The sequence below is a fragment of the Cetorhinus maximus genome, chromosome 19, assembly GCF_964194155.1.
Source record: "Cetorhinus maximus chromosome 19, sCetMax3.hap1.1, whole genome shotgun sequence".
Taxonomy (NCBI): domain Eukaryota; kingdom Metazoa; phylum Chordata; class Chondrichthyes; order Lamniformes; family Cetorhinidae; genus Cetorhinus; species Cetorhinus maximus.
The window spans coordinates 29,856,096-29,880,281 of record NC_135897.1 but is presented as its reverse complement, the minus strand read 5'-3'; the positions used below and the strand labels follow the sequence as shown (position 1 = coordinate 29,880,281).

Below are 24,186 nucleotides of genomic sequence, written 5' to 3'. Positions count from 1 at the left end.
CAGTTGGTGGGCGTGCGCGAGAGTTGGCAGAGCACCCGCTGGCAATTAAGAAGCCTATTAAGGCCCTTAAGCAAATAATTAAGGAGTATTTGCGCTGCCCGTCCAAACTTATGGGGCAAGATCTTCTGGTCAGCGAGCGGGAGCGGGGCCCGCTCGCCGACGCGTAAAATGACGCGGGATGACGTTGGGTGGAACTCCCGATGTCACCCCGCATCATTTCCATTTTCAGCCGCCGACCTGTCAACGGCCTAATGAGGCCATTGAAAAAGTAATTAACATCATTAATGGATCTGTCCGTCCAACCTTAAGGTTGGCGGGCAGGCCAGGAGCCCTGGCGGGCTTCGGAAAAAGCATGAAACCTCATCCACGGACGGGATGAGGTTTCATGAGGGTATTTAAATTTTTATCCAATCTTTCAATAAAAGTTATGGACATGTCCCAACTCATGTGACAGTGTCAGGGAAATTTTTCTATCATTTGTATTACAAATTTTAATTCCGAGCAGCACTTAGCCTCAGGGAGATCGGTGCACTCTTTCGAGCATGAGCGAAAGAGTGCACTCCCGGCTGAGGGAATCCCCCCCCCCGCCCGCACAGGGAGCGCCCACTGCCGCACTTCCCCCTGAACAGGAGGAAAATTTTTCCCATGGTTGGTGGATGAGCAGGTGAACGAACAGGACAGTCAGCCTTTGCATTTTTAACAAAACCTCATCCACAGAGGGGATGAGGTTCCCAACGGTAAATATATAAACAATAAAATATTTTTAACATCATTTTTAACATGCCCCTCTTCATGTGGCTGAGTCACATGTGGGGACATACTTATATCATTTGTAAAATCTTTATTTTCATTTTAAAATTCTTCAGCTCCCTGAGGTAGCTCTGTGCCTTAAGGGAGCTTTCAGTGAATGCACCCCTGTGCATACGCAGACTTCAGTGCTCGCGCTCCTCCTGCCCCCCACCCCGGTAGCACTGAGGCCCTCAGCCCGCGTTTCACGCTGACTGGCCGTTAATTGGAAATGGATATTGAAGGAATATCACCATCGCAGTCTTACTTATCCTCTTTTTGTACTAAATTGATTAGGATAAATTCAAACTGAGCTGTCTTTTCATTTTAATTTACACTGTGTTTTGTCATATAACATTCTTAAAAGTAAAGCAATTTCCGTGTGCTTAAACGGATTTGCACGTCTGGTCCATTTTTGGTCACTCAGCACATTCCTTTTGTTCACAGCTCTCAAGACAATAATCCATTATGCGGCGTGATCTTATAATAGTTTAAATATGCTTCAATGTATTTTAGAATGATGAGGCATTGGCAATTATGTTTGCCGTTATAGTAATGAGCTCCAGCTTTATTTAAAAGAAATCAAACTTAAATGTTTGAGATTAAGACGAGGGTATTAAGGTTATGGAAGCAAGGTGGGTAGATGGACTTCAGATACAGATCAGCCATTATCTAACTGAATGGTGGAACAGTGTTGAGGGGCTAAATGGCTGACTCCTGTTTCTCTATTTCTCTACCATATTAGTCAACATGAGCTACAGGTCATCTGACTGCTGTGTATATTGGGTGTTCTCACCAGCTATGATATAAAGGCTGTTTTTTTTACTAGACATCCTATTACTTTGATTTAAAGAAGCACGAACCTCTGATGAAGCAAAATAATAAATAATTGCATCCAGGCAGCAGTTCATATTAGCCACACATGTGGACACACTAATAAAATTGCGCACATTTTTCAGCATTTCACAATTGTTCCATAACGTCTCCACCAAGAACTGAATCAATAATCCTATGTGAAAAGGCATGAAGCAAATAAAATAGATGATTAGATTTGAAGCGACGATTCTGATGCTTCGGCTGAAAGTTAAGTTTCCCTGGGATTCTCTGCTTTTCTTGCAGAGAGTCATGATGATCTGAAATGAGCAAAAGCTCAAAATGCAAGAAGGAATTATAAATCCAATTAGTTCAATGGCAATAATAATCCAGATGCTGGTGGGCTTCTCATTCTTTTTCAGAAAGCAAAATTCAGTCTTTTCATTTTCAACAGTAAATTTTATTTGCAGGATAATTCCGATCAAACAGACAAAAGTCCAAACTGCACCGCATGCAATTGCAGCCTTCGTTGGTGACCTTAAGCGTTTTGCTTTAAGCGGGTGCTTTACTGCGACGTATCGATCCATGCTAATGCAGACAGTGATGTAGATGCTCACGTACATGTTCACAAAATACAGCAATTCGCCAAATGCACAGAGGCCTGGGTCAAGCTTCCTGGGTGGCTTGTAGCTGTACATCTTGAAGGGTAAAGACAGGAGTAGTGCACTGTCTGAAACAGCCAGGTTTGTCACATAAATGATGGTCTCTGTCCATTTCCTGATCTTCCAGCAGAATGCCCACAAGGTCAATACATTGAATATTAATCCCAGTAGAAACACTGGGATGGACATCGCGGTCAGAGCCAACTGCATTGTATGATTCACTGAAATATTGCACATCATCTCTCCAATCAGCTAAGCTGTAAAACATCAATACAATATGAAGAGTAAAATATATTGCATGAGTATGAAGCTTTCATCAAAGGGCTAACTTCTTTCCTGGATTTCTTCAATCAAGGATATTTTTTTCCAATAATTATTGAGTTGTATATCATGGGATACTTCAATCATAAAGGCTTATCTGTGCAACACATGTTTGTAAATTTGAGTTCCATTGTATCAGGAACTGACTGCGTCTCTCATATTACTTCCCTTTGCATCTGTCATGTCAGTTCTGCTTCTGGAGCAATGTTAGGCAACAGCACAGAGTTTAACAACACAAGGCAAGTATGTGAACTGTTCTATTGGTCTTTCTCTCTAGTATTTTAGCTCTGCCATTATCATATTCAGCTGCAAGATGAATTCCCAACTCTAGAAACATACATCTCTAAAGTTCCTGTTGACATCTCTTTAAATTTACTTTTCACTAATTTTAAGTTGAATGCCCCTCCTCCTGCTTTCCCCTTCTAAACTGAAATGTTAGTGCCTCAAAATTCCTGGATATAGGAGAATGGATTTGTGATACACTAACAGTTGAGGAAGGGGTGCCCGTGAATTTGGATCCGGTTGGGTCCAGCCCCTTCTCAGCCCAGTCAGTATTCTTGGCACTTTTGGGTGTCGGGTCAATGGTCGGCCCATGTGATGAATTTCCTCAGTTACAGCCTTGGCAATCACAGCATCAGGAATGCTTGTAAGCTGCTGGCCTCCAGCATTACTAAAGCTGTGAGGAAGTGCTGGGGAGAGGGTTGCACAAATATGTAAATGCCAGTTTTGCTATGCAATCAACCATAGAGCAGCAGAATAAAGAAGAGCAGCTAATTGAAAAGAAATTGGAGAAGCCAGCAGAGGCCTGTGTACATTAATACTGTGACATAATACCTGCACAAAATGCTTCCAATCACTCACTCAGGAGGTGACTCAGTAGTGCCAACCAGGATATGGAAATTGGCCTGGTCCTTGGTCTTGGATGGATCCAGGGACATCATCAGTGGGCTGGCTGAAGTTCTGTTCCAATTCAGATCACCCCCATCCCCTCTCTCCTCAAGGTCTTCTTCTTCTCCATTTAATAGTTTTATGTTTTGATGAATTGCTTCTTAATCACCATTTTTCAAGACTGTAGAGCTTAAGGTTTTCTCATCTTTCTTCATGACAGATCCTTTTTACACTGTGTTTCTTCTTTTTGTACTCTACAGTCAGATAATTTTTTGTGACTTTGGTGACTGACGTAGTATTCCAAAAATAGACTTATTGCTGGGTGGAAATGAAGCAATTCCACTTACTATGTGGAGTTTTACTTCAGCCAGAACCTAACACCCCACATTTATACTACATGTGTTTAGCTTTGATGCTAAAAGAAAAGTGCTTTGCAACAAAGCTGAACTCATAATGTGAAAGAAACTGTGTCCTGTTCTATTGCTATGTCCCTGCATCTTATTAAGCTTTTGTAATTGTTTTATCACGATGTGATAAATGTTAGAAATGAGTCTACTCTACTCTGAGGTCCAGTACTTCACTTCAATGTCAGTATTGAGGTGATGCTGCCTCTTCACACTACTTCCAAACTGGGGGAGCAAAGTTTGATTCATGCACTGACCACTGGCCTCGGGTAAAAATTGTAACATATTTTCCCCGTTTTCTTCTCTCGACTCTGAACACACTGTTCCACGGGTTCCAACAACCTCAGCAAAGTGTCATTCATGGCAGTGAGGAAAGTAACGGAAGGCACTTAGAGCTGAGACTGAACCTCTCCTCACCCCACATCCACACGCGCTTTCCAACAAGACACATGTTCCAGTATATTATAGATGTCCAGTCAACATTTATACTTTTAAATACTGAACAAAAGGCTGCAAAAGTTGGCCGCCCGAGGAAAGCCCGGGGCAGAGTTTTTAGGTCGGTGTGCGGGCGTGATCGGTGGGCCTGGGGAACAGCCCGCAGCCCGCGGTCGGTCCCCGGCTGCAATCTCATGCTGGCTGGCCAGCGTGAATTGTGCGCCGAGATGCCCAGCGCTGCAGGGATTGAGGGGGGGGGTTGTTGAGGGGAGGGGGTACTGGCGGGAGGAGTGTGGCGCCCTCAGGTAAGCGCAGGTATGGCGGAGCGCGGAATGAAAGCTCCCTGAAGGCAGGGAGCTGAAGAATTTAAAACCAAAGATTTTAAAATCTGGAAAAAATGTTCACACATCAGAATCAGTCGCCTGAACATAGGGGCAGAATTTTCTGCCTATCGGGCGGGCAGAGGAGTTGCGGGCGGGCATGGACCAGATTGGTGCCCACGATCGGGGCCGCTCCACCATTTTGAGCGGGTGGGCCAATTAAGGCCCGCCCAGCGTATTCACCGACTCCCGTGGATAGCGGGAGTGTGCGGGCTGCAGCGGGCGTGCACAGGCCACCAGGTCCAATGGCGATCCAGCAGCTTGTTTAAAGGAAGGCCTGACAGCCTCCTGTAGGCTGGTGACAAGGGCTACTTCAAGGTCACACTGCAGGGGGTTGGCTGAGCAGGGCACACTGGAGGGAAGGGCAGAGGAGCAGGCCAGGCTGCAGGGTCTGCCACAGGAGCAGGGCAGGCTGCAGGGTCTGCCACAGGAGCAGGGCAGGCTGCAGGGTCTGCCCCAGGAGCAGGGCAGACTGCAGGGTCTGTCACAGGAGCAGGGCAGGTTGCAGGGTCTGCACCAGGAGCAGGGCAGGCTGCAGGGTCTGCCCCAGGAGCAGGGCAGGCTGCAGGGTCTGCCACAGGAGCAGGGCAGGCTGCAGGGTCTGCCCCAGGAGCAGGGCAGGCTGCAGGGTCTGCCCCAGGAGCAGGGCAGGCTGCAGGGTCTGCCCCAGGAGCAGGGCAGGCTGCAGGGTCTGCCACAGGAGCAGGGCAGGCTGCAGGGTCTGTCACAGGAGCAGGGCAGGCTGCAGGGCAGGCCAGCGGGGGGCCAATGCGCCCCTCGTTTTTCTGATGACTGCCTCGCTGCTCTCCTCTAGGAGGCAGCACGGTGGGAGGTGTTGGTCCCCCAGGACGGGAGGAGGAGGCCCCCCCACATGACGAAGCGTGCCTGGGAGGAGGTGGTGGAGGTGGTGAGCTCCCGCGGTGTGATGTGGCGCACCTGGATCCAGTGCTGTAAGCGCTTCAATGGTTTGTTGCGCTTTGGCAGGGTGAGTACCATGTTGGCATTGGTCACTTAACCCAGCAGGTAACCTTAGCCTTTGAGGGTCCCCCCACACCTAAGTCTTACTGTCGTCGCTGCATTGAATCATGTTGGGCATTTTTCCTTCGCAAGCAGATAGTGCCCATGCTTAGATCAGCCTGAGTGGTTCATGCTTCCTCCATGGAGAGAGAGGCACCTCCAGGAGAACAATCAAGTCCTCCTGGGGTTACGCTTCGACCTGCAAGCCTTCACAGCGGCAGTGGCCACAGCTGGTCATTGCCAATGTGGGAGATGGTGTGGGCTTCAAGCTTCCCAGCTCATTACCCATCCATTGACAGTGAGCAGGGAGGTCCGGGATGACCTCACGTCAGAGCAGCAGCTGCCTGTCGTTTCTGCGGGCTCCTCTTAGGGCGCTCTGGGTGAGGACACCAGCTCCTCCGCCCCTCTCCCAGTCACCGTTTCATCCGGTGAGGCTGCGACGACTGGGGAGATGCCAGCTGTGGAACTAGCAGCTCCCTCCAAGGCGGGGACAGCACAGGCTCCATGGGCCAGAGGTCGACCGCCAAGGTCATCAAGGCCAACAGGACAGCAGAGTCAGCAGACTGGCTCAGATAGCACTCCCAGTGATGGGGCAGCACCAAGACGTATCACCCAGAAACGGAAACATAAGGCACCTTAGATACACCACGGGTTTCTCACTGGTGATTTTGTGTTGGCCTGAGATGAGGGAATTATTATTTGTTTATGCTTGAAAAACGTTTTGTTTTCACTTTGTGTGACCTTATGATGGAGAAAATTAAAACCAGATGTGTTACCGTGGCTGAGGGTGGCTCCTTTGTTCTGCATTTGTTTGTTTAAGATAAATGTTATGAGTGTTTGAGTGGACATTGAAGTTTATGTCCAAATCCCTTAGTTGCAGCTGATGACCTGGCTGATTTAGCACTTAAGTGCCGAGTATGGAAGCGCCAGACAAGGCTGGTCCCCTTGATCCATTTGTGTGGAGCTAGCTGAAGGTTCGTTGGATTAAAGTCTCCCGGGTGTCCCTGCCTCCTTGGTGTAGTCCCGGGTCAGCGTTCAGCCCCTCATCATTCCCCTGTGCTTCCTCATCCTCAGAATCAGTGCTGGACTCATCGTGTGCAGCCGCATTCACTGCATCAAAGTCTTCATAGTCCACTGCGCCTCCCCTTTCCAGCGCAAGATTGTGGAGAGCGCAGCATGCAACCACAATCAGAGAGACACGATCTGGGGGGGTACTGGAGTGCGCCCCCTGAGCGGTCCAGGCATCGGACGCACATCTTGAGAACACTGATGGCTCTCTCCACCACAGCCCTTGTGGAGGCGTGACTCCTATTGTACCGCTGCTCAGCTTCTGTTCTTGGATGGTGGAGAGGCATCATGAGCCACCTTCTGAGGGGATAGCCCTTGTCACCCAGCAGCCATCCATCCAGCCGGGCTGGAGCATTGAAGGGCCCCAGCACCTGGGAGTGTCTGAGGATGTAGATGTCGTGGGAGCTGCCTGGGTACCTTGCACAGACTTGTAGAATCAGCATCCTGTGATCTCACACTATCTGCACGTTCATGGAGTGAAAGCCCTTCCTGTTGATGAAGGCACTGGGCTCACCTGCTGGTGCCTTGTTGGCCACATGTGTACAGTCTATTGCACCCTGGACGCGGGGGAAGCCAGCAATGGCTGCGAAGCCTCTGGCTCGCTGTGCCTGACTTGCCTGTGGAAGTGGATGAAGGTCAATGCCCGTCTGAACAGAGCGTCTGTAACCTGCTTGACACAAGTGTGGACAGCTGATTGGGAGACACCACAAAGATCACCCACCAAGCTCTGGAAGGAGCCAGAGGCATAGAAGTGGAGGGTAACTGTGACCTTCAGAACTGCTGGCATGGGGTGTCACCCACATAGTTAGCGGAGATCTCAGGGTCAATCATCCGACAGATATAGTTGACTGTCTCCCTTGAGGGACGGAGCCTCCTTTGGCACTGCACCTCAGTCATACTGAGGTAGCTGCTTCGCCGCCTGTATACCCTGGCAGCAGGATAGTGGCGTCTTCTGTGGCCCCTTCCACCTTGGACAACCTCTTGGCCCTGCGCCCCTTGTGCCTGCGCCTGGCCTCCCAAAGGTGGCTCCGCTGGAGGCTGATTGTCCACTCCTGGCCTCCTCCTTATTCTATCCCTCCCTTCCTCCTCAGAGGAGCTGCCTCCAGTGGATATGTCAGAACCCATACCCAGGCTAAATGGAGGCCTCCGGAAAGCTGCAGGCCCGATAAAGATTCCTGACTGAAGAGCGCTGAGCTGAAGGTTCAAATTACACAGAAAGCTGCTGGAATTGGTTCTGAACTGCTACAGATCACACAGGCAATTTAAAAAACTTTCTGCAATAAATATTCACAGACCAGATTAAAAAGTCTCTTACCCGCCTGCCCGTTGTGCCCGTGCACCGACCTGAAGATCACACGGGCGCCTGAAAATCACCGTTGATTGATGATTTAAGGGCCTTAACTGGCCCGTTAATTAATGGCAGGCGCGTATCAGACTTCATCGTGCGCCCGCCAGAGAAATATCGCGATGGCGCGCGGTGACATCGGGACGCTCGCCCAACGTCATCGTGCGACATTTTACACACTGCGCCCCGGGGCCCGCCCCCCCCACACGTCAAGCAGAAAATTCTGCCCATACATTTTAATTTTTTTATTTAATAACGGAAACTTCATCCCACTCTTGGATGAGGTTTCATCAAAAATGCAAAGTCCGCCTGGCAGATTCACCCATCCACCAACCGTAAGGTTGGACGGACCACAAAATATCGTGGACAATTGCAACTTTAATGTGCTTAATTGCCCTCTTAATTGTCGGCAGGTGTGCTTCCGCCCTTTGCCCGCGCCCACCAACTGAAATGTCGGGCTATTTTACGCTCGAGGGGGTCAGGCACACGGCCACACGCCAACCTAAAAATTCTGCCCCTCATTTCTTTTGTGGATTGAAACCACTCCCCTCTCTCCAGAGGGGTAAAAAGGAATACTCCAGACTGATGGTGTATTAATGACTTTCCTGAAACTAATTCAAAAGGCTAATTTCAAATTAAATGGGTCATTCAAACACAGAGACACTGGCTGTCTCAAACTCTCAAGGTATCAAATGACAAAACAGGATGTTTGGAACACCATGCTTTGTTTGGAAAAAGGACTTTGAACTTGTACAAGTCACTTGATGAGGAAGCCATTTTGCTGGCTGCTTTTAAAAAGCAGCAAGAAGCTTTTGTGCAGCAGGAATTTCACCAAGACATCGATCTAGCAGGGGGTCATCTTAGTAGTCAAGGTAATAAACAGCAATACATTGAAACTGGGAGAAGGACTTCCCCAAACCTGTTCAAATTTTGGGTTCATCTGAGAACCAACCTCCTGGATATTTGACTACAAGAAACCTTGAAGATAACTGAGAATCCTTCATTTTATCAGTCTTTCACTTTAACTAAAGCACCGCCTTCATCTAAGTAACTACAGACCTGCCACAAAAGAGACTGAGATAACTATAAATTGCAACCACATTTTTTTTTTTACCTTCATCTGTATCTAATCCTTGTGTGTGTGGGAATGGATGTGAGACGTGTGAATGAAAAATCATGTTTTTAAAAAATCCAGGGCAAGAGTGCGAAATAACTTTCTTTATTTTGAAACTCACAGAAGAGCTTGTTGCTGGAATTATTTAATTGTGATTCTCACTCTGAGGGCAAGAAAATACATAGTATTTACATATCAACATACTGATCATGGGCAGTGAAAAGAAACACATAAGGCAGGATCTTCCGGTTGGCGAGTGGGTGTGGGGTGCCCTCGCCGATGCCTAAAATGACGCTGGATGATGGCGGGTGGAACTCCCGATGTCACCTCGCGTCATTTCCATTTTCAGGTTGGCGGGGGCTCAGTCGAGTCAGCTGTACACCCGCCAACATGTCAACGGCCTATTGAGGCCATTGAAAAAATAATTAAAGACATTAATGGACCTGCCCGTCTAACCTTAAGGTTGGCGGGCAGGCCGGGAGCCCTGGCGGGCTTCGGAGAAAGCATGAAACCTCATCCACGGGCGGGATGAGGTTTCATGAAGGTATTTAAATTTTTGTTAAAGGTTTCAATAAAAGTTATGGACATGTCCCAACTCATGTGTCAGAGTTCTATCATTTGTATTACAAATTTTAATTCCGAGCCGATCTTCCTGAGGCAGCACTTAGCCTCAGGGAGATCTGTGCACATGCGCGAAAGAGCGCACTTCCGGCTAAGGGAGTCCCCCCCCCACCCCCGCTCGCACAGGGAGCGCACAGCGCTTCCTGGCGAACGTCACGCTTAATTGGCCCACCCACGTAAAATGGCGCCATGCCCCCAGTTGGGGGCGCCGATCGGAGGTGCCCCCACCCATGCCCGCTCCCGCAGTTCCCTCCGCCACCCTCCCCCCCCTCCCCAGCAGGGGGAATATTTTTCCTATAAATTCTGTCCAAGACAACACTAAATGCAATTTGAAACAGAATCCCTCGCTCTACCTTCCTCTATCACTGAACTTCAGCCATCTGGGTCCCTCGCCCTTGAGTTCCCACCCAGGACCCACCAGCTCCTTGTATTTCTTGAAGACCCATGATAAAAGCCACCCCTTTAGCCAAATTTCTGCTCACCTCCAGCAAATACCTCCGTCCATGTTACGGCTTCCAATTTCCTCTGATGAACACCTTGGATATTTTTCTATGTTAAAGTTGTTGATTTTTCTCTCCCTACTCCATGGGCACTGAGATCAAACGAAACACTTCAGTTGAGACCGGGTGACTCATCAGGGACCAGAGATCAACCTTGTGACTTTCCTGGTACATATGGCTGCCTATTACACTCGCTAGTGCATTGAAATATGAAGGCATCATATAGCTAGTATTTCTAATGTTAGATATACTGCGATGCAGTGCTTCCTGTCAGCAAAAGGTAAATCAGCTCAATGTCTAAGTAAAAAATAATCAACCAGTTCATGTGATTTGACCCTTAATTTAGTGACAGAACAGATGTTCACAGGGGACTTATGAAAAGTATTTGAACTGCACTATGAAATGTTGTGCAGAATAGGCAACATCAAATGCATATTAGACAAAGGACTTGAGGAAATTCCTGCAGCAGCTGTGAATTAAGCAAATTGGACAGTCTGGATATTACCATTAACAGTGAACCAAAAAACATTATAAAATTCAACAGCAATATGAAAGCAAAATACTGTTGATGCTGGACATCTAAACTATAAACAGGAAATGCTGGAAATACTCAGCAGGCCTGACTGCATCTGTGGTGAGAGAAACAAAATTAACCAAGTACAAAAGAGAACATCTTTGACAGGGTGAAAGGCAGGAGAGATAAAGTAACAAAAGCAATGATGGTACAAGGCCAAAGGATATGGTAATGAGACAAGTCAAGTAACAAAAGGTGGGATAGGTGGAACTTTAGCCTACTTTCTCGCCTCTTTTTCTGGTACATTGATGACTATATCAATGACATTTTCCATTCTTGCCGTGAACTGGAAAATTTCAATGGATGGAATTGTCCCAGCTATGCACTAAGTACAGTGGCATGTAGGGAAAAGGGACTTTTTACCCGCTGGCCGCAATGATGGCTTTTCACGCCGTATCGTCCCATTCCCGGCGTGTCCCACCTTATTAATAATGCATTCCCGTGAAACATGTCGGGTCACTGATGGGCAGCCTCTGATTCACCCGCCCCGCTGTCACCTCAGGCTTTCAGTAATCCAGGCGCCACATTTAATGGGTGTCCTTGCACAGCTAGTACTCTCTAAGAGATTGGAAGCTGCTGGAAAGTCATGGCTGCCAAAGAGAGGAAAAATGCTGCCCTCCAAATTTAGCAACGCCTTCCTCAAGTGCCTATCGGATGCAGTGGAGGCCTGCCACGAGTTCCTCTACCCTCGCTCTGTGCGAAGACCAGCAAAAAAGGTGACCAATCCAACATGGGAGGCGGTGGCAGTGGTGGTTAGTGCCAACGCCTTGCGAAAGAGGACAGCCACTCAGTGCCAAAAGAGGATGAATGATCTCCTCCATTCTGCCAGGGTAAGGCACTCTTCTCATCACTCTCAACTCACAAACCCACCACACATCCACATGGATCTCACTCACTGCCAGCTCAAGGGACACCACCGGTCACTCTCTCACACACACACCTTCATCTGTCCTGAGGATCGTGTCCTCATCCCACCCATGGCACCACTCACCACCCACACATGCCAGGCATCCTTCTCATCTGGCCTAACAAGCATCTTTCTTACACTCTCTCCATCTGTATTCATGCAGCACAAGCTGGCACACAACACAATGTTGTTCCATTGTTTAAGAAGGGTAGCAAGGATAATCCAGGAAATTACAGGCTGGTGAGCCTTACATCAGTGGTAGGGAAATTATTGGAGAAGATTCTTCGTGACAGGATTTACTACCATTTGGAAGCAAATGGGCGTATTAGTGAGAGGCAGCATGGTTTTGTGAAGGGGAGCTCTTGTCTCACTAACTTGATCGAGTTTTTCAAGGAAGTGACAAAGCTGTTTGTAGTATACGTAAATGATTTGGAGGAAAATGTAACTGGGCTAATTAGTAAGTTTGCAGACCACACCAAAGTTGGAGGAGTTGCAGATAGTGAAGAGGATTGTCAAAGAATACAACGGGATATAGATCGATTGGAGACTTGAGCAGAGGAATGGCAGATGGAGTTTAATCCAGACAAATGTGAGGTAATGCATTTTAGAAGGTCTAATACAGGTAGGAATTATACAGTAAATGGCAGAACCCTTAAGTGCATCGACGGGCAGAGGGATCTGGGTGTACAGGTCCACAGGTCACTGAAAGTGGCAACGCAGGTGGATAAGGTAGTCAGGAAGGCATATGGCATGCTTGCCTTCATCGGCAGGGGTATTGAGTATAAAAGCTGGGAAGTCATGCTGCAGCTGTATAGAACCTTGGTTAGGCCACACTTGGAATATTGCATGCAATTCTGGTCACCAGAATTACCAGAAGGATATGGAGGCATTGGAGAGGGTGCAGAGGAGGTTTACCAGGATACTGCCTGGTCTGGAGGTTATTAGCTATGGGGAGAGGTTGGAGAAACTCGGATTGTTCTCACTAGAGCGACGGAGATTGAGGGGCGACTTGATAGAAGTTTACAAAATTATGAGTGGCATGGACAGAGTAGGTAGTCAGAAGCTTTTTCCCAGGGTGGAAGAGTCAATTACAAGGGGTCATAGATTTAAGGTGAGAGGAGAAAACTTTACAGGAGATGTGCGGGGCAAATTTTTTACGCAGAGGGTAGTGAGTGTCTGGAATTCGCTGCCAGAGGAGGTGGTTGTATCAGGTACGATAGTAGTGTTTAAGAGGCAGCTTGACAAATACATGAATAGGATGGGAATAGAGGGATATGGACCCCGGAAGTGCAAAATGTTTTAGTTTGACAGGCAATATGATCGGCGCAGGCTTGGAGGGCCGAAGGGCCTGTTCCTGTGCTGTACTTTCCTTTGTTCTTTGTTCTTTATAACATAGGTCACAGACTGGTGGAGGAATGTCTGACATGAAGGTCCTCACAGACTTTGAAAATAGAGTCATCCAGCTGGCCAGCGATGAACTGGAACATTCTTGCGCTGACAGTGAGGTCAGAGGTGCTCAACCAAGTGAGGATCCAGCAGTGCAACATCCATCAGACAACCATGCTGTGAGTGAGTTCCCCTGTTCCGCAATCCCCTACCATGCATTAATTATCTCTCCTTGCTTTTGCAGGCACATTGGGGAAACAGCTGAGGGAGTCCACAAGCCAGGTCCTCGACTCAAGCCCCAAAGACACCTTGGAAGAAGAGTCTGATGACAACCTAATTGAAGTCCCATCACAGTGCTCAGCTACACCCTCCACCAGCGTAGAGACACACACCTTGGTGGGACCTAGCTCTAGAGTAGCCACGGGGTCACAATCTGGTGAGCACATCGCACTGTCTGATCCACAGCAGGCAGCGGCAGGGACTTCCCAGGTCCCTGACACTCAGAGGACTGCTGGAGGTCGGAAACTTGCTGAGTCCAAGTCAGATGATGAGCCTCTGGACTCGGTCATACCTCAGTTGCTTGAGCTGCAAAGGCAAGCTCGGGAATATTGGGAAGGGATGTCCGCTGCACTCCTCAGTTTGCAAGGCATGATGGAGGAGCCTGTCCACCTTCAGTCTGGGATGATAGCGCCGGCATGCCAACGCAGCAGGGTCAACACTGGTAGGATGGCAGCCGCCATGGAGACCTTGGGGCATCAGTCTTGCATTGCTACGTAGACTGAACTCCATTACTGATGCCATAGTTCCTCCAACATTGTCAATGCGGGAGGGTGTGAGGTAGCTTGATCTTACTCCAGCTTCCCCTTTTCCTCAAGGAGTCAGCCAGGGGCCCTCGGGCACCCACAGGGAGGAGGATCAGCAGATGCACACCCCGGGGCCATCCACCCAGGTGACTCTGGGAGTGTCTGGTCCATCTGAATCTCCTCTTCCTGTTATTCCAGCAGCACCAGCTCCACAGGCCTGGGAGGGTGCAACTGCCACATGGCAGGACCCCAAAAGCAGGCCGGGGCCCTCCAGACGACGTCCACCAAGGTCATCACAGACAGGGCATAGCAGTCAGCAGGCTGCCTCCACCTCTACTGTGGATGTTGGGGGAGAACCAAGACAAGAAAATGTAGTTTCACTGCGTGGGCATGGGCCTTGATCACTTGCGCATAATTTTGACTCTTGTAAATAAACCCCCAACAATGTTCCCCTGTCTATGGCTCCTTGTTATGATGAGCAGTGTCCGTGTCACTCAGATGTGAAAGTTTGGTTCCTGCACAAGATAGAGGCAGGTGTCTCAGTCCAGGGCCTCCTCCCTGTGCTTTGTATAACCTGCTCAGCACACTGATGGTGCACCTTCACAGTCACTGGACATCAGCCATGCCTGCATCATAATGGGCCTTATCATTGCTGCCAGAATGTCCTGGGCCGGGGGCACAGAGTCCCTCATTCTCTCTATGTGCTCCCTGCACCTTTGACGTGCAGTTGGCCCCCCCAATCAGCATCTGTGTCCGGTGCCAGTCTGGTCCTGAAGGCTCACGAAGGAAGCCATAGGATCAGGAGAAGTTAAAGTTTCCCCGCTGCATCTCCATGATATGACCCTGTTCACAGAGCACGAGTGAGCTGCCATCAGCCAGACAGGAGTCAGACATTCACATAAGCTATGTGAGGATCTATGGAGTCTCCTCACTGCATGTCATCATCATCCCCCTAGAATGTACTAGCTTTAAGGGCCTCCTGAGTGTGCCTGCCTCATCTGGACAACGCGATGGCCCCATTGCCATCATCCTTGCCTTTGAGGACCTCATCAACATCATCCCCATCGATGTCTTCCTCATCGGAGGAGACGTGCAGCTTCTGCATCTCCTCCTCAGGCAGTTCTTTCCCCCTTTGCAGTGCCAGGTTGTGCAGGGCGCAGCAGGCGATAATGACGCGTGACACTGTCTGTAAGTGTATTGCAGGGCTTTACCAGACCGGTCCAGGCACCGGAACCTCATTTTCAATATCCCAATGGCTTGCTCCACCAAAGTGCGAGTTGCAACATGAGCCTCATTGTACCTTCTCCCTGCTGCTCTCTGAGGCTGCTGCATGTTCTCTGCGGGCAGCTCTAGTCCCCGAGGAGCCAACCCTGTAGCTTCTGTGGACCCTGGAAGGCATCAGGGGACTGACACCTACTGAGAATGTAGGAGTTGTGGACACTCCTTGGGAATCGTGCGCAGACCTATAGGATGCATTTGTGATGGTCGCAGACCAGCTGAACATTCAGTAAGTGGAAGCCCTTACGGTTGACATAGTTGACTGCTTATTGCCGCGGAACTAAGTGCCGTATGAGTGCAGTCGATGACACCCTGCACCTGTGGGAAACTTGAGATCTGCGCAAATCCCAATGCTCTTGCTCCCTGGCTTTCCTGATCCAGGTTGTGTGCCTTTGCAACCATGGTGTCCATGACCTCCTGGATGTGCTTCTGTGTAAAGGTTTGCCTGATCCCGCACAGATCACCTGTGGAGCCCTGGAAGGAGCCATTGACGTACAAATTGAGCACTGCAGTCACTTTCATGGTCACTGGCAGTGGATGACCTCCATGTCTCCGTGGTGCCAAATCCTACAGCAGGTGGCATCTGTGACCAATTAGTTCCCTGGATTGTGCAGTCTACGGCGACACTGGGTCTTAGTCATCTGCATGAATGACAAGCACCGTCTCTATACTGGCTATGTGCCAGCCTGAGACAGCTCGCTGTGGCTCTTTAGCAGCACGCGTAGGAGCCCCAGCCAAGTGCCTCAGGCACTCTCTTCTCCTTTGTCTCTGCTCCCTGCAAGCCATGAGGCATACAGTTAGGTCACCAGGCTCCATATTGCTGATGTACTCCTCCTGCAGGATGAAAGAGGGAGATGCGTGAGTTAGCACTGGTTTCCTAGGGACCTCTCATGGTTACGTGTGTGGCTCTGGCTTCTTCTCAAGGCCCCTTAATGCATCCCAGAGAGGGCTGGCCACCACTTGGATGGCCAGACATTAGTGCGCTGCATGGCTGCTGAAACCCCACCCACCTCAGCCCCAATCCACCTGACCGATTGTCAGCAGCTTTGCCCACTGGACTGCATGCTGTGCTCTCAGCTCAGGCACAGCCATTCTCCTAACCCGCACTGCAAGGCTGCACTGTTAACTTGAACCATGGGGGAGACTGGTCCAAACCTGAATGAAGACCTTGCAAGTGGCTGTGAGCTTATCACTGCTCCATGACCAGCTTTTGCAAGGAGATTTTATGACTTGCCCAATTGTCCAGTTGTTTTGCAGCCCCCTAAAATGCTCACTAATTTGCCACCTGTGTCCGAGGGGTGCAAAGTTCTGGAGCATTTGGTGGCACTTTCATGCCTCTGTGTTGTTTGACTGGGCAGAGAAGCTAGAGGCCCAACTCCAATCACATCAATGTGGCTGCACCTGAGCAGTCTCAGCTGCGGAGGAATGGTCACTTTATGCGAGATTTCCCTATTGCATGGCCACTTCTCTCCCCTCACCATGTGTGCTTGTGCACTGCCATCAGACTGTGCTGCCTTGCCCCTCTTCAACTTGCCCCAACCGCAGTACAAGCCTTGCCCGCATTGACGCCTATGAGTTTGCTTCCAATTTCCACCCTTCTCATGCTGTCACATGGTTTATTCTTCTTTCCTTCTCTTTACTGACTTCTCTGTCTCCATTTCTGGGGATAGGCTATTACCACTGACTCCCACAACTACTTTGACTACACATCCTCATGCCCCACATTCTCCCAGTTTCTTGGTCTCCATCGCATCTGTTCCAATGATGCACACTTCCATCCTTGTGCTTCCGGTGTGTCTTCTTTCTTCCTCAATTGAGAAATCCCCCTCCCCCACTATGGTTGTCAAGGCCCTCGACCATGCCCATTCTATTTCATGCATTTTTGCTCTCAATCCTTCCTCTCCCTCCCAGAACCACGACAGGTTTCCATTCCACCAGTCTTCGTATTCAACAGATCATCCATCTGCCCATTTCCCTTACCTCTGCCGTGATATCACCACCAAAGACATCTTCCATTCCCCCTGCCCCTTTCAGAATTCTGAAGGGAGTGGTACCTCCATTGTACACTGTTCCAGTTCTCTATCACCCCAAACAACCCCTCTCTTCCAATGGCACATTCCCATGCAAGCTCAGGAGATGCAACACCTTTTACCTGCTCCCTTCTCACCATCCAAGTCCTCAAACGCTCCTTCCAGGTGAAACAGCGATTTACACGTTCTTCTTTCAATTTAGTATACTGTATGTGCTGCACATGATATGAAGTCTATGTTGGGGAGATCAAATGCAGACTTGATGACTGCTTTGCAGAATACCTCCGCTTAGTCCACAAGCATGACCTTGAGTTGCCTGCCATTTTTATTCAACACCTTGCTCCCATTCTGCCCTTTCTGTCCTTGGCCTGCTTTATGCTCCAACGAAACTCAACACAAGCTCAGGGAATAGCACCTTATCATTTGACTAGGCATTTTACAAATTCCTGGACTGAATATTGAGTTCAACAATTTCATACTGAAACCTCTGCCTCCATCTTGTTTAATTTTCCTTTGCTGTTTTTTTTTTACCTTTCATTCCTTCTTTCCTTCGAATCTGGAATATACAGCCTGAGAGGGTGGTGGAGGTAGATTCAATTGAGGTTTTCAAAAGAGAATTGGATTATTATCTGAGGAGGAAAAGAAATACAGGACTATGGGGAAAAGGTGGGGCAGTGGGACTAGATGAGTTGCTCTTGCAGAGGGCGGGCACGGGCATGATGGTGTTGAATGGCCTCCTGTGCTGTAACTGTGCCACGATTCTATCTCCTTCACTTTGCTTTCAGATGTCAGTTATTCAGGATTCTGCCATTCACACACCACAATAACTTGTCCCATTACCACTCCTTCTTGCCTCGCACCATGAAACTTTTTGTCATTTAACCTCTCCTGCCTTCCGCCCTATCACAGACCTTACTTCTGTTCTTCTTTCACTCCCTCCATTTTCCCAGCTCGAACCTATTACATTTCTAACTTTTCCCAGTTCTGAAACGTTAACTCTTTTCTCTCTCCACAGGTGCTGCCAGACCTGCCAAATATTTCCATCATTTTATGTTTTTATTTCCGATTTCCAGCATCGGCAGCATTTTGACAAGTGATGTCCAAAGAAATAAGGGCAGAGGTTATGATCTGGAATTTTGGATCCAATTTTCCAGCCCCCCCCTGCCCCCCGCTACCTTCCTCGTGGCAGGGCCTGCGAGCCATTGAAACCTCCATTCACATCAGCAGGACTGGAAGATCTCACCAACGTGAGGGGCTGGAAAATTCTGGCCCTTGAGTCTGGAAAGCTGTAAAGTAAAAGATGAAGTGCTGTCCCTCAACTTTAGGTTGAGCATGATTGTAACAGTATAAGAGGCTGAGGACAGAGAGGTCCATTTGGATGAAGGGACTGAATGTATGGTAGCTAAATTTGCTGATAACACCAAGATAAGGAAAGTAAGTTGTCAAGAGGAGATAGAAAATCTGCAAACAGATATAGACAGGTTAAGTGAGTGGGCAAAAATTTGGCAGATGGAGTGCAATGTGGGAAAACATGATCTTGTCCATTTAGGCAGGAAGAATAGAAAAGCAGTATCCGATTTAAATGGGGAGAGATTGCAGAACTCTGATGTACAGAGGGATCTGGGTGTCCTGGTACATGAATCACAAAAAGTTGCTATGCAAATACAGCAAGTGCTTAGGAAGGCAAATGGAATGTTGGTGTTTATTGCAAGAGGAATGGAATATAAAAGTAGGGAAGTTTTACTGCAGCTGTACAGGGCCTTTGTGGGACCACTTCTGGAGTACTGCGTACAGTTTTGGGCTCCTTACTGAAAGAAAAATCATTGCATTAGACGCAGTTCTGGGAAGGTTCACTCAAATTATTCCTGATGAGGGGCTTATCTTATGAAGAAAGTTTGAAGAGGCTGGGCCTGTACTTATTGGAGCTTAGAAGAATGAGAGGTGAACTTATTGAAACATATAAAATCCTGAAGGGCGTTGATAGGGTAGATACCTGAAGGATGTTTCCACTTGTGGGAGAGACTAAAACCAGTGCACATAGTTTAAAAATAAGAGGTCTGCCATTTAAGAGGGAGAAGACGAGAATCTTTTTCTCTCAAAGGGTAGTTAATATGTGGAATTCTCTTCCCCAGAAAGCAGTGGAGGCTGCAGAGTTAGACGGATTTTTGATAGACAAGGGAGTCAAGGGTTATGGGGGGTAGCTGGCAAAGGAGTTGAGACCACAACCAGGTCAGTCATGATCTTATTGAATGGTGGAGCAGGCTCGAAGGGCTGAATGGCCGACTCCTGCTCCTAAGCCCCATGTTTCTATATTGCTAGGTCAGAGAGGTAGTGTGACAGAAAATTAAAATGCAGACTAAATGGTCATCCACTTTGAGAGAATGGAATGCTGCAAGTTCAAAGGAAGATAGGTTGATGTGAGTTAGGGGAGCAACAAAATTGAGATGGCCAATGAGAGGGTGAGAGGCTAGAAGTAGGGTTCCAGGTGGATTGAGAATTCTGAAGATGGGAGAAAGGTCTACTGTGCAGAAGGAAACTCCTGGCAGAGGCAAAGGCAATGGAAGAAGAGCTCAGCGTTCAAACCAAGCTTGAAATTCATTGTGGTAGGGGTTTAAGGGAAAAAGCTAAGTCCTTCTATGCAGCTTTGGTTTGGAGTTTCCTCCTCTTTTGTCATGAACTTGCAGCACTCCATTCTCTCAGGTCCAACTCTAACAATGCCAATAAATGTGCACTTTGTTGGTTGGTGAACCTACCTCCACCTAGTGGATGCTGAATGCCAACTTTCTGACACCTTCTTCTGCTTCCCCTGCACCATATCCTCACCACCGAACGTCAAGCCATTGTTTCTAAGGCTGTCATTGGCTTCATCTCCTCTGGCAATCTGCCCTCCACGTCTTTCTAGCTCATAGGGCAGAAATTTACGGCAGTGGGATTTTATGTTCCTGCTGAAGTCAATGGGGTTTAGAATGTCTCGCCACATTTTACAGCCCCGTCCCCGCCAAAACGGGGCCGTAAAATCCTGCCCATAGTCCTCAAATTCTGCAGAACCCACTTCTACCTCTTTCCCGAGGTCCACAAACAGGACTACACCGCTACGCCCATCGTTTCAACTTGTTCTAGCCCAATAGAACTGTTTCTTCACATCTTGACTCTTGTTTTCTCTTGCCTTTTCTAGCTCCTCGGACCTACATCTGGAAATACCCTCCATTTTCCGTTTCCTATTCCTGACAATCTCCTTTTCAGCATTAGCTCTTATTACAGAATTTATAACTTGATATAGGAAGTGAAACGTTTATCATATTTGAGCAGGGTTGCATAAACCTATAGCGCAGACCTAAATTGCAAGAGGCTAAGATAAAAATAAAGGGATACCTGGGAAAAAATAAACCTTCAAAGGAAGGATTATTGTCAGCATTATGTATAAGAGCATCACATGCCAGCTGCCTGTTGTAGATATACAGGCAATTTTAAGTTGGAGTTTCTGTGGGAAACTAAATCTTGTGAAAAGACTGCACACAATAAAGGCTGAAAATGACACAGGCCAGAAGTTTTCCACATCGGTCGGGCTCGGCGGGACTGGGTGGGTGCGGTCGGGAAGCCGATTGCTGCCCGGGATCGGCTCCGCACCACAAATTGACGCGGGTGGGCCAATTAAGGCCTGCCCAGCGTAAGACGCGGCTGTGGAATGAGCGAGAATGGGTGGGCGGGGGCCGGTGCTCAACGTCAGCCAGGTCCAATGGCGACCCGGCGGCCAATTGAAAAGTGGCCGCAGCAGCCATGCCAAGGCTGCCAGTGAAGCACTTGCACCTCGTGATGGAGATCGTAGTGGGTGAACACGGCAGGCGGGAGGGCAGGTTGGTGGGACAGTCAGCCCCATGTTTTTCCAATGAGTGTCTCGCTGCCCTCCTGGAGGACGTGGCAGCATGGAGAGGTATACTTGTCCCCAGGGACGAGAGGAGGAGACCACCCCCCTGCCACTCACCAAAAATGCCTGGGAGGAGGCGGCATCCAAGGTCAGCTCCCACGATGTGGTGAGGCGCACATGGGTACTGTGCCGCAAGCGCTTCAATTGTCTTCTGCAAAGGAGGCTGGGTACCGTGTTGGCATGGGTCACTTAGCACAGCAGTTAGGAGCTGCCCACCCTGCACCCACGCCCCTCCCCCCACCCGCCCTTGGACCTCAGAGTTCTTAGAGTGTGAGTGGCAAACGTCAATAAGGCAGCATCTGGGCAAGGGAGTGAGCCCTGGCTGCTTGGACTGAGTGCCTTGTGATTCCGGTGTCATGAATCGGCTGAGCCCTGCGAGGTATTCCACAGGTGGGGTTGGCCAGGCTGCAATGGCAATGCAGATACAGGGTGGACTAATCAATGCTCCTCTCTCCTTTCAAGAGAAGACATCCCATAACAATGCCAAGAGGTTGCAGACTGGCGGTGGAGCGCCCCACCTACTCATCCTCACTTGATATGAGCAGGAGGCCCTGGAGCTAGAGAGGCGCCATGCCTCGGACAACTGGCCACTGGGAGGTAAGACTGCAGTGCACTGAGGTCAGAATGTCTGTAATAGCAACCATTCCACTGTTGTCTCTATATTGATGTGAGCCTCCAACATGGAATCCCCATTGATAATGAAAAGACGAGGGCACCCTGATCCAGGTGCCAGGCATGCACAGTAACAGTGTAACAACTTCAACTAATGACATGTCCTTGTTCTTCCTTTCAGGTTCACCAGAAGCCCATCGGGGTGAGGAGCCTGAAGACCCGCCGCTCACCCCAGAGGACAACGACCATAGAAACTCACCAGTGTCACACCCTCTCAGCCAGGCAGGGACCAGTGCAGATACCAGCACCTTGGTGGGGAGAAGATCATCGGCTAGTATCTCGGTGCACAGCGGTGAGGGCACTTCACACTCGCTTGCGGTGCAGGTGGAGACAGAGAATGCCCAGGGCGCCGGCAGTCGGAGGACTCCTGGGGACCAGGAACATGCTCAGTCGATGGCTGATGATTGGCCTCTGGAGTCGTCCCTGAGGCAGCAGGTGCTGGAGTCCAGCAGTGTGTGCGGGAGGATCTGGCAGAGATACATGAGGGAATGCGTGCCATGGTCTCCATTGTGGAGGAGTCCCTGTGGAGCATGAGCAATGCGTTAACCCTCATGGCCGAGTGCAATGCCTCCTCCATGGAGAGAGTGGCAACTCTCATGGAGAGGCTCCTCCAGGAGCTGAATCAGGGGTTCCTGGGGATGCGCTCGGACCTGCAAGACCTCACAACGGCATTGACCTTGGGTGGTCACTGTCAGTGTGGCAGATGGATTGGGCACCCAGTATCCCAGCTAGGTGTCTGTCCATCAATGGTGAGCAGGGAGGCCAAAGCGACCTCTTGTCTGCGCAGCAGCTGCCTGTCATCTCTGCGAGCTCCTCTCAGGGCGCTCTGGATGAGCGCAGCAGCTCCTCCGCCCCTCTGCCAGTGACCATGACATCTGATGGGGCTTTGGCAACTGGGGAGATGGCAGCTGTGGCACTGGCCGCTCCCTCCCAGGTGGGGCCATCACAGGCTCCACGGGCCAAAGGATGCCCGCCAAGGTCATCAAGGCCAACAGGACAGCAGAGTGAGCAGGGTGTCTCCAATGCCAGTGCCAGCGAGGGGGGAGCACCTAGACATAGCACCCGCAAACGCAAACTTAAAGTACCTTAAGCACAACACAGGATTATCACTGGTGATAGTTTTTCCCCCACTTTTATATTAAATGTTCATTGGCGCAATGGATAACACCTCTCAATTTCATTTGTATTATGTATGCCAGACAACACATCATTAAATGTGTTTGTGTTCAACAAGCCTCTGGGTGCTTCATTAGTTCTGCAGGTGAAGGGTAAGCCATGATGTTATGAGTAACTTGTTTGTCATTGAACTTTATTAAAGTGGCACATAGTGCATGTTGTTCACCAAGCAAATGTTCCTGTCAGGTATCAAGTATGGAGCCTGCAGCCCTGACATGTGTTGGTGGTTCTTATTTGCTAGGCTAGCTGTAGGATCATTGGATCAAAGCCTCCCGGGTGTCCCTGCCTCCCTGGAGGTTGCCCAGGTCAGTGTCTATCCCCTCAGCGTTCTCCTGACCGTGCTCATCCTCAGACTCACTACTGGACTCATCCAGAGCATCTGCGTCAACATATTCTTCCTCCACTGCGTCCCCCCTTTCCAGCGCCAGATTGTGGAGAGCACAGCATGCAACCACTATCAGTGACACACAATCTGGGGGTATTGGAGTGCGCCCCCTGAACAGTCCAGGCATCGGAAGCGCATCTTGAGAAGATCTATGGCTCTCTCTACCACAGCACTTGTGGAGGCGTGGCTCCTATTGTACTGCTGCCCGGTCTCTGTTCTTGGATGGTGGAGTGGCATCATGAGCCACCTTTTGAGGGGATAGCCCTTGTCACCCAGCAGCCAACCATCCAGCCGGGCTGGAGCACTGAAGAGCCCCGGCATCTGGGAGTGTCTGAGGATGTAGGCATCGTGGGAGCTGCCTGGGTACCTTGCACAGACTTGTAGAATCAGCATCCTGTGATCACACACTATCTGCACGTTCATAGAGTGGAAGCCCTTCCTGTTGACAAAGGCACTGGGCTCACCTGCTGGCGCCTTGATGGCCACATGTGTGCAGTCTATTGCACCCTGGACGTGGAGGAAGCCAGCAATGGCCGCAAAGCCTCTGGCTCGCTCTGCCTGGCTGGCCTTGTCCATACGGTAATGAATGAAATTCAATGCACACCTGAACAGAGTGTCTGCCACCAGCTTGACACGACTGTGGACATCTGATTAGGAGACTCCACAAAGACCACCCACTGACCCCTGGAAAGAGCT

The 24,186-nt window shown here is 49.4% G+C and overlaps 1 protein-coding gene across 1 annotated transcript in view; it reads right to left on the bottom strand.

Moving 5' to 3' along the window:
* Positions 1–1,265: 1,265 nt before the first annotated feature.
* LOC144694165 (G-protein coupled receptor 35-like) overlaps positions 1,266–24,186 on the bottom strand; it is a 35,937-nt gene continuing 13,016 nt past the window's right edge. The window contains exon 2 of the mRNA XM_078564514.1: positions 1,266–2,518. Coding sequence (XP_078420640.1) covers positions 1,542–2,501 — 960 coding nt within the window. The 5' untranslated portion in view covers positions 2,502–2,518 and the 3' untranslated portion in view covers positions 1,266–1,541. The remainder of the gene's footprint in view (positions 2,519–24,186) is intronic.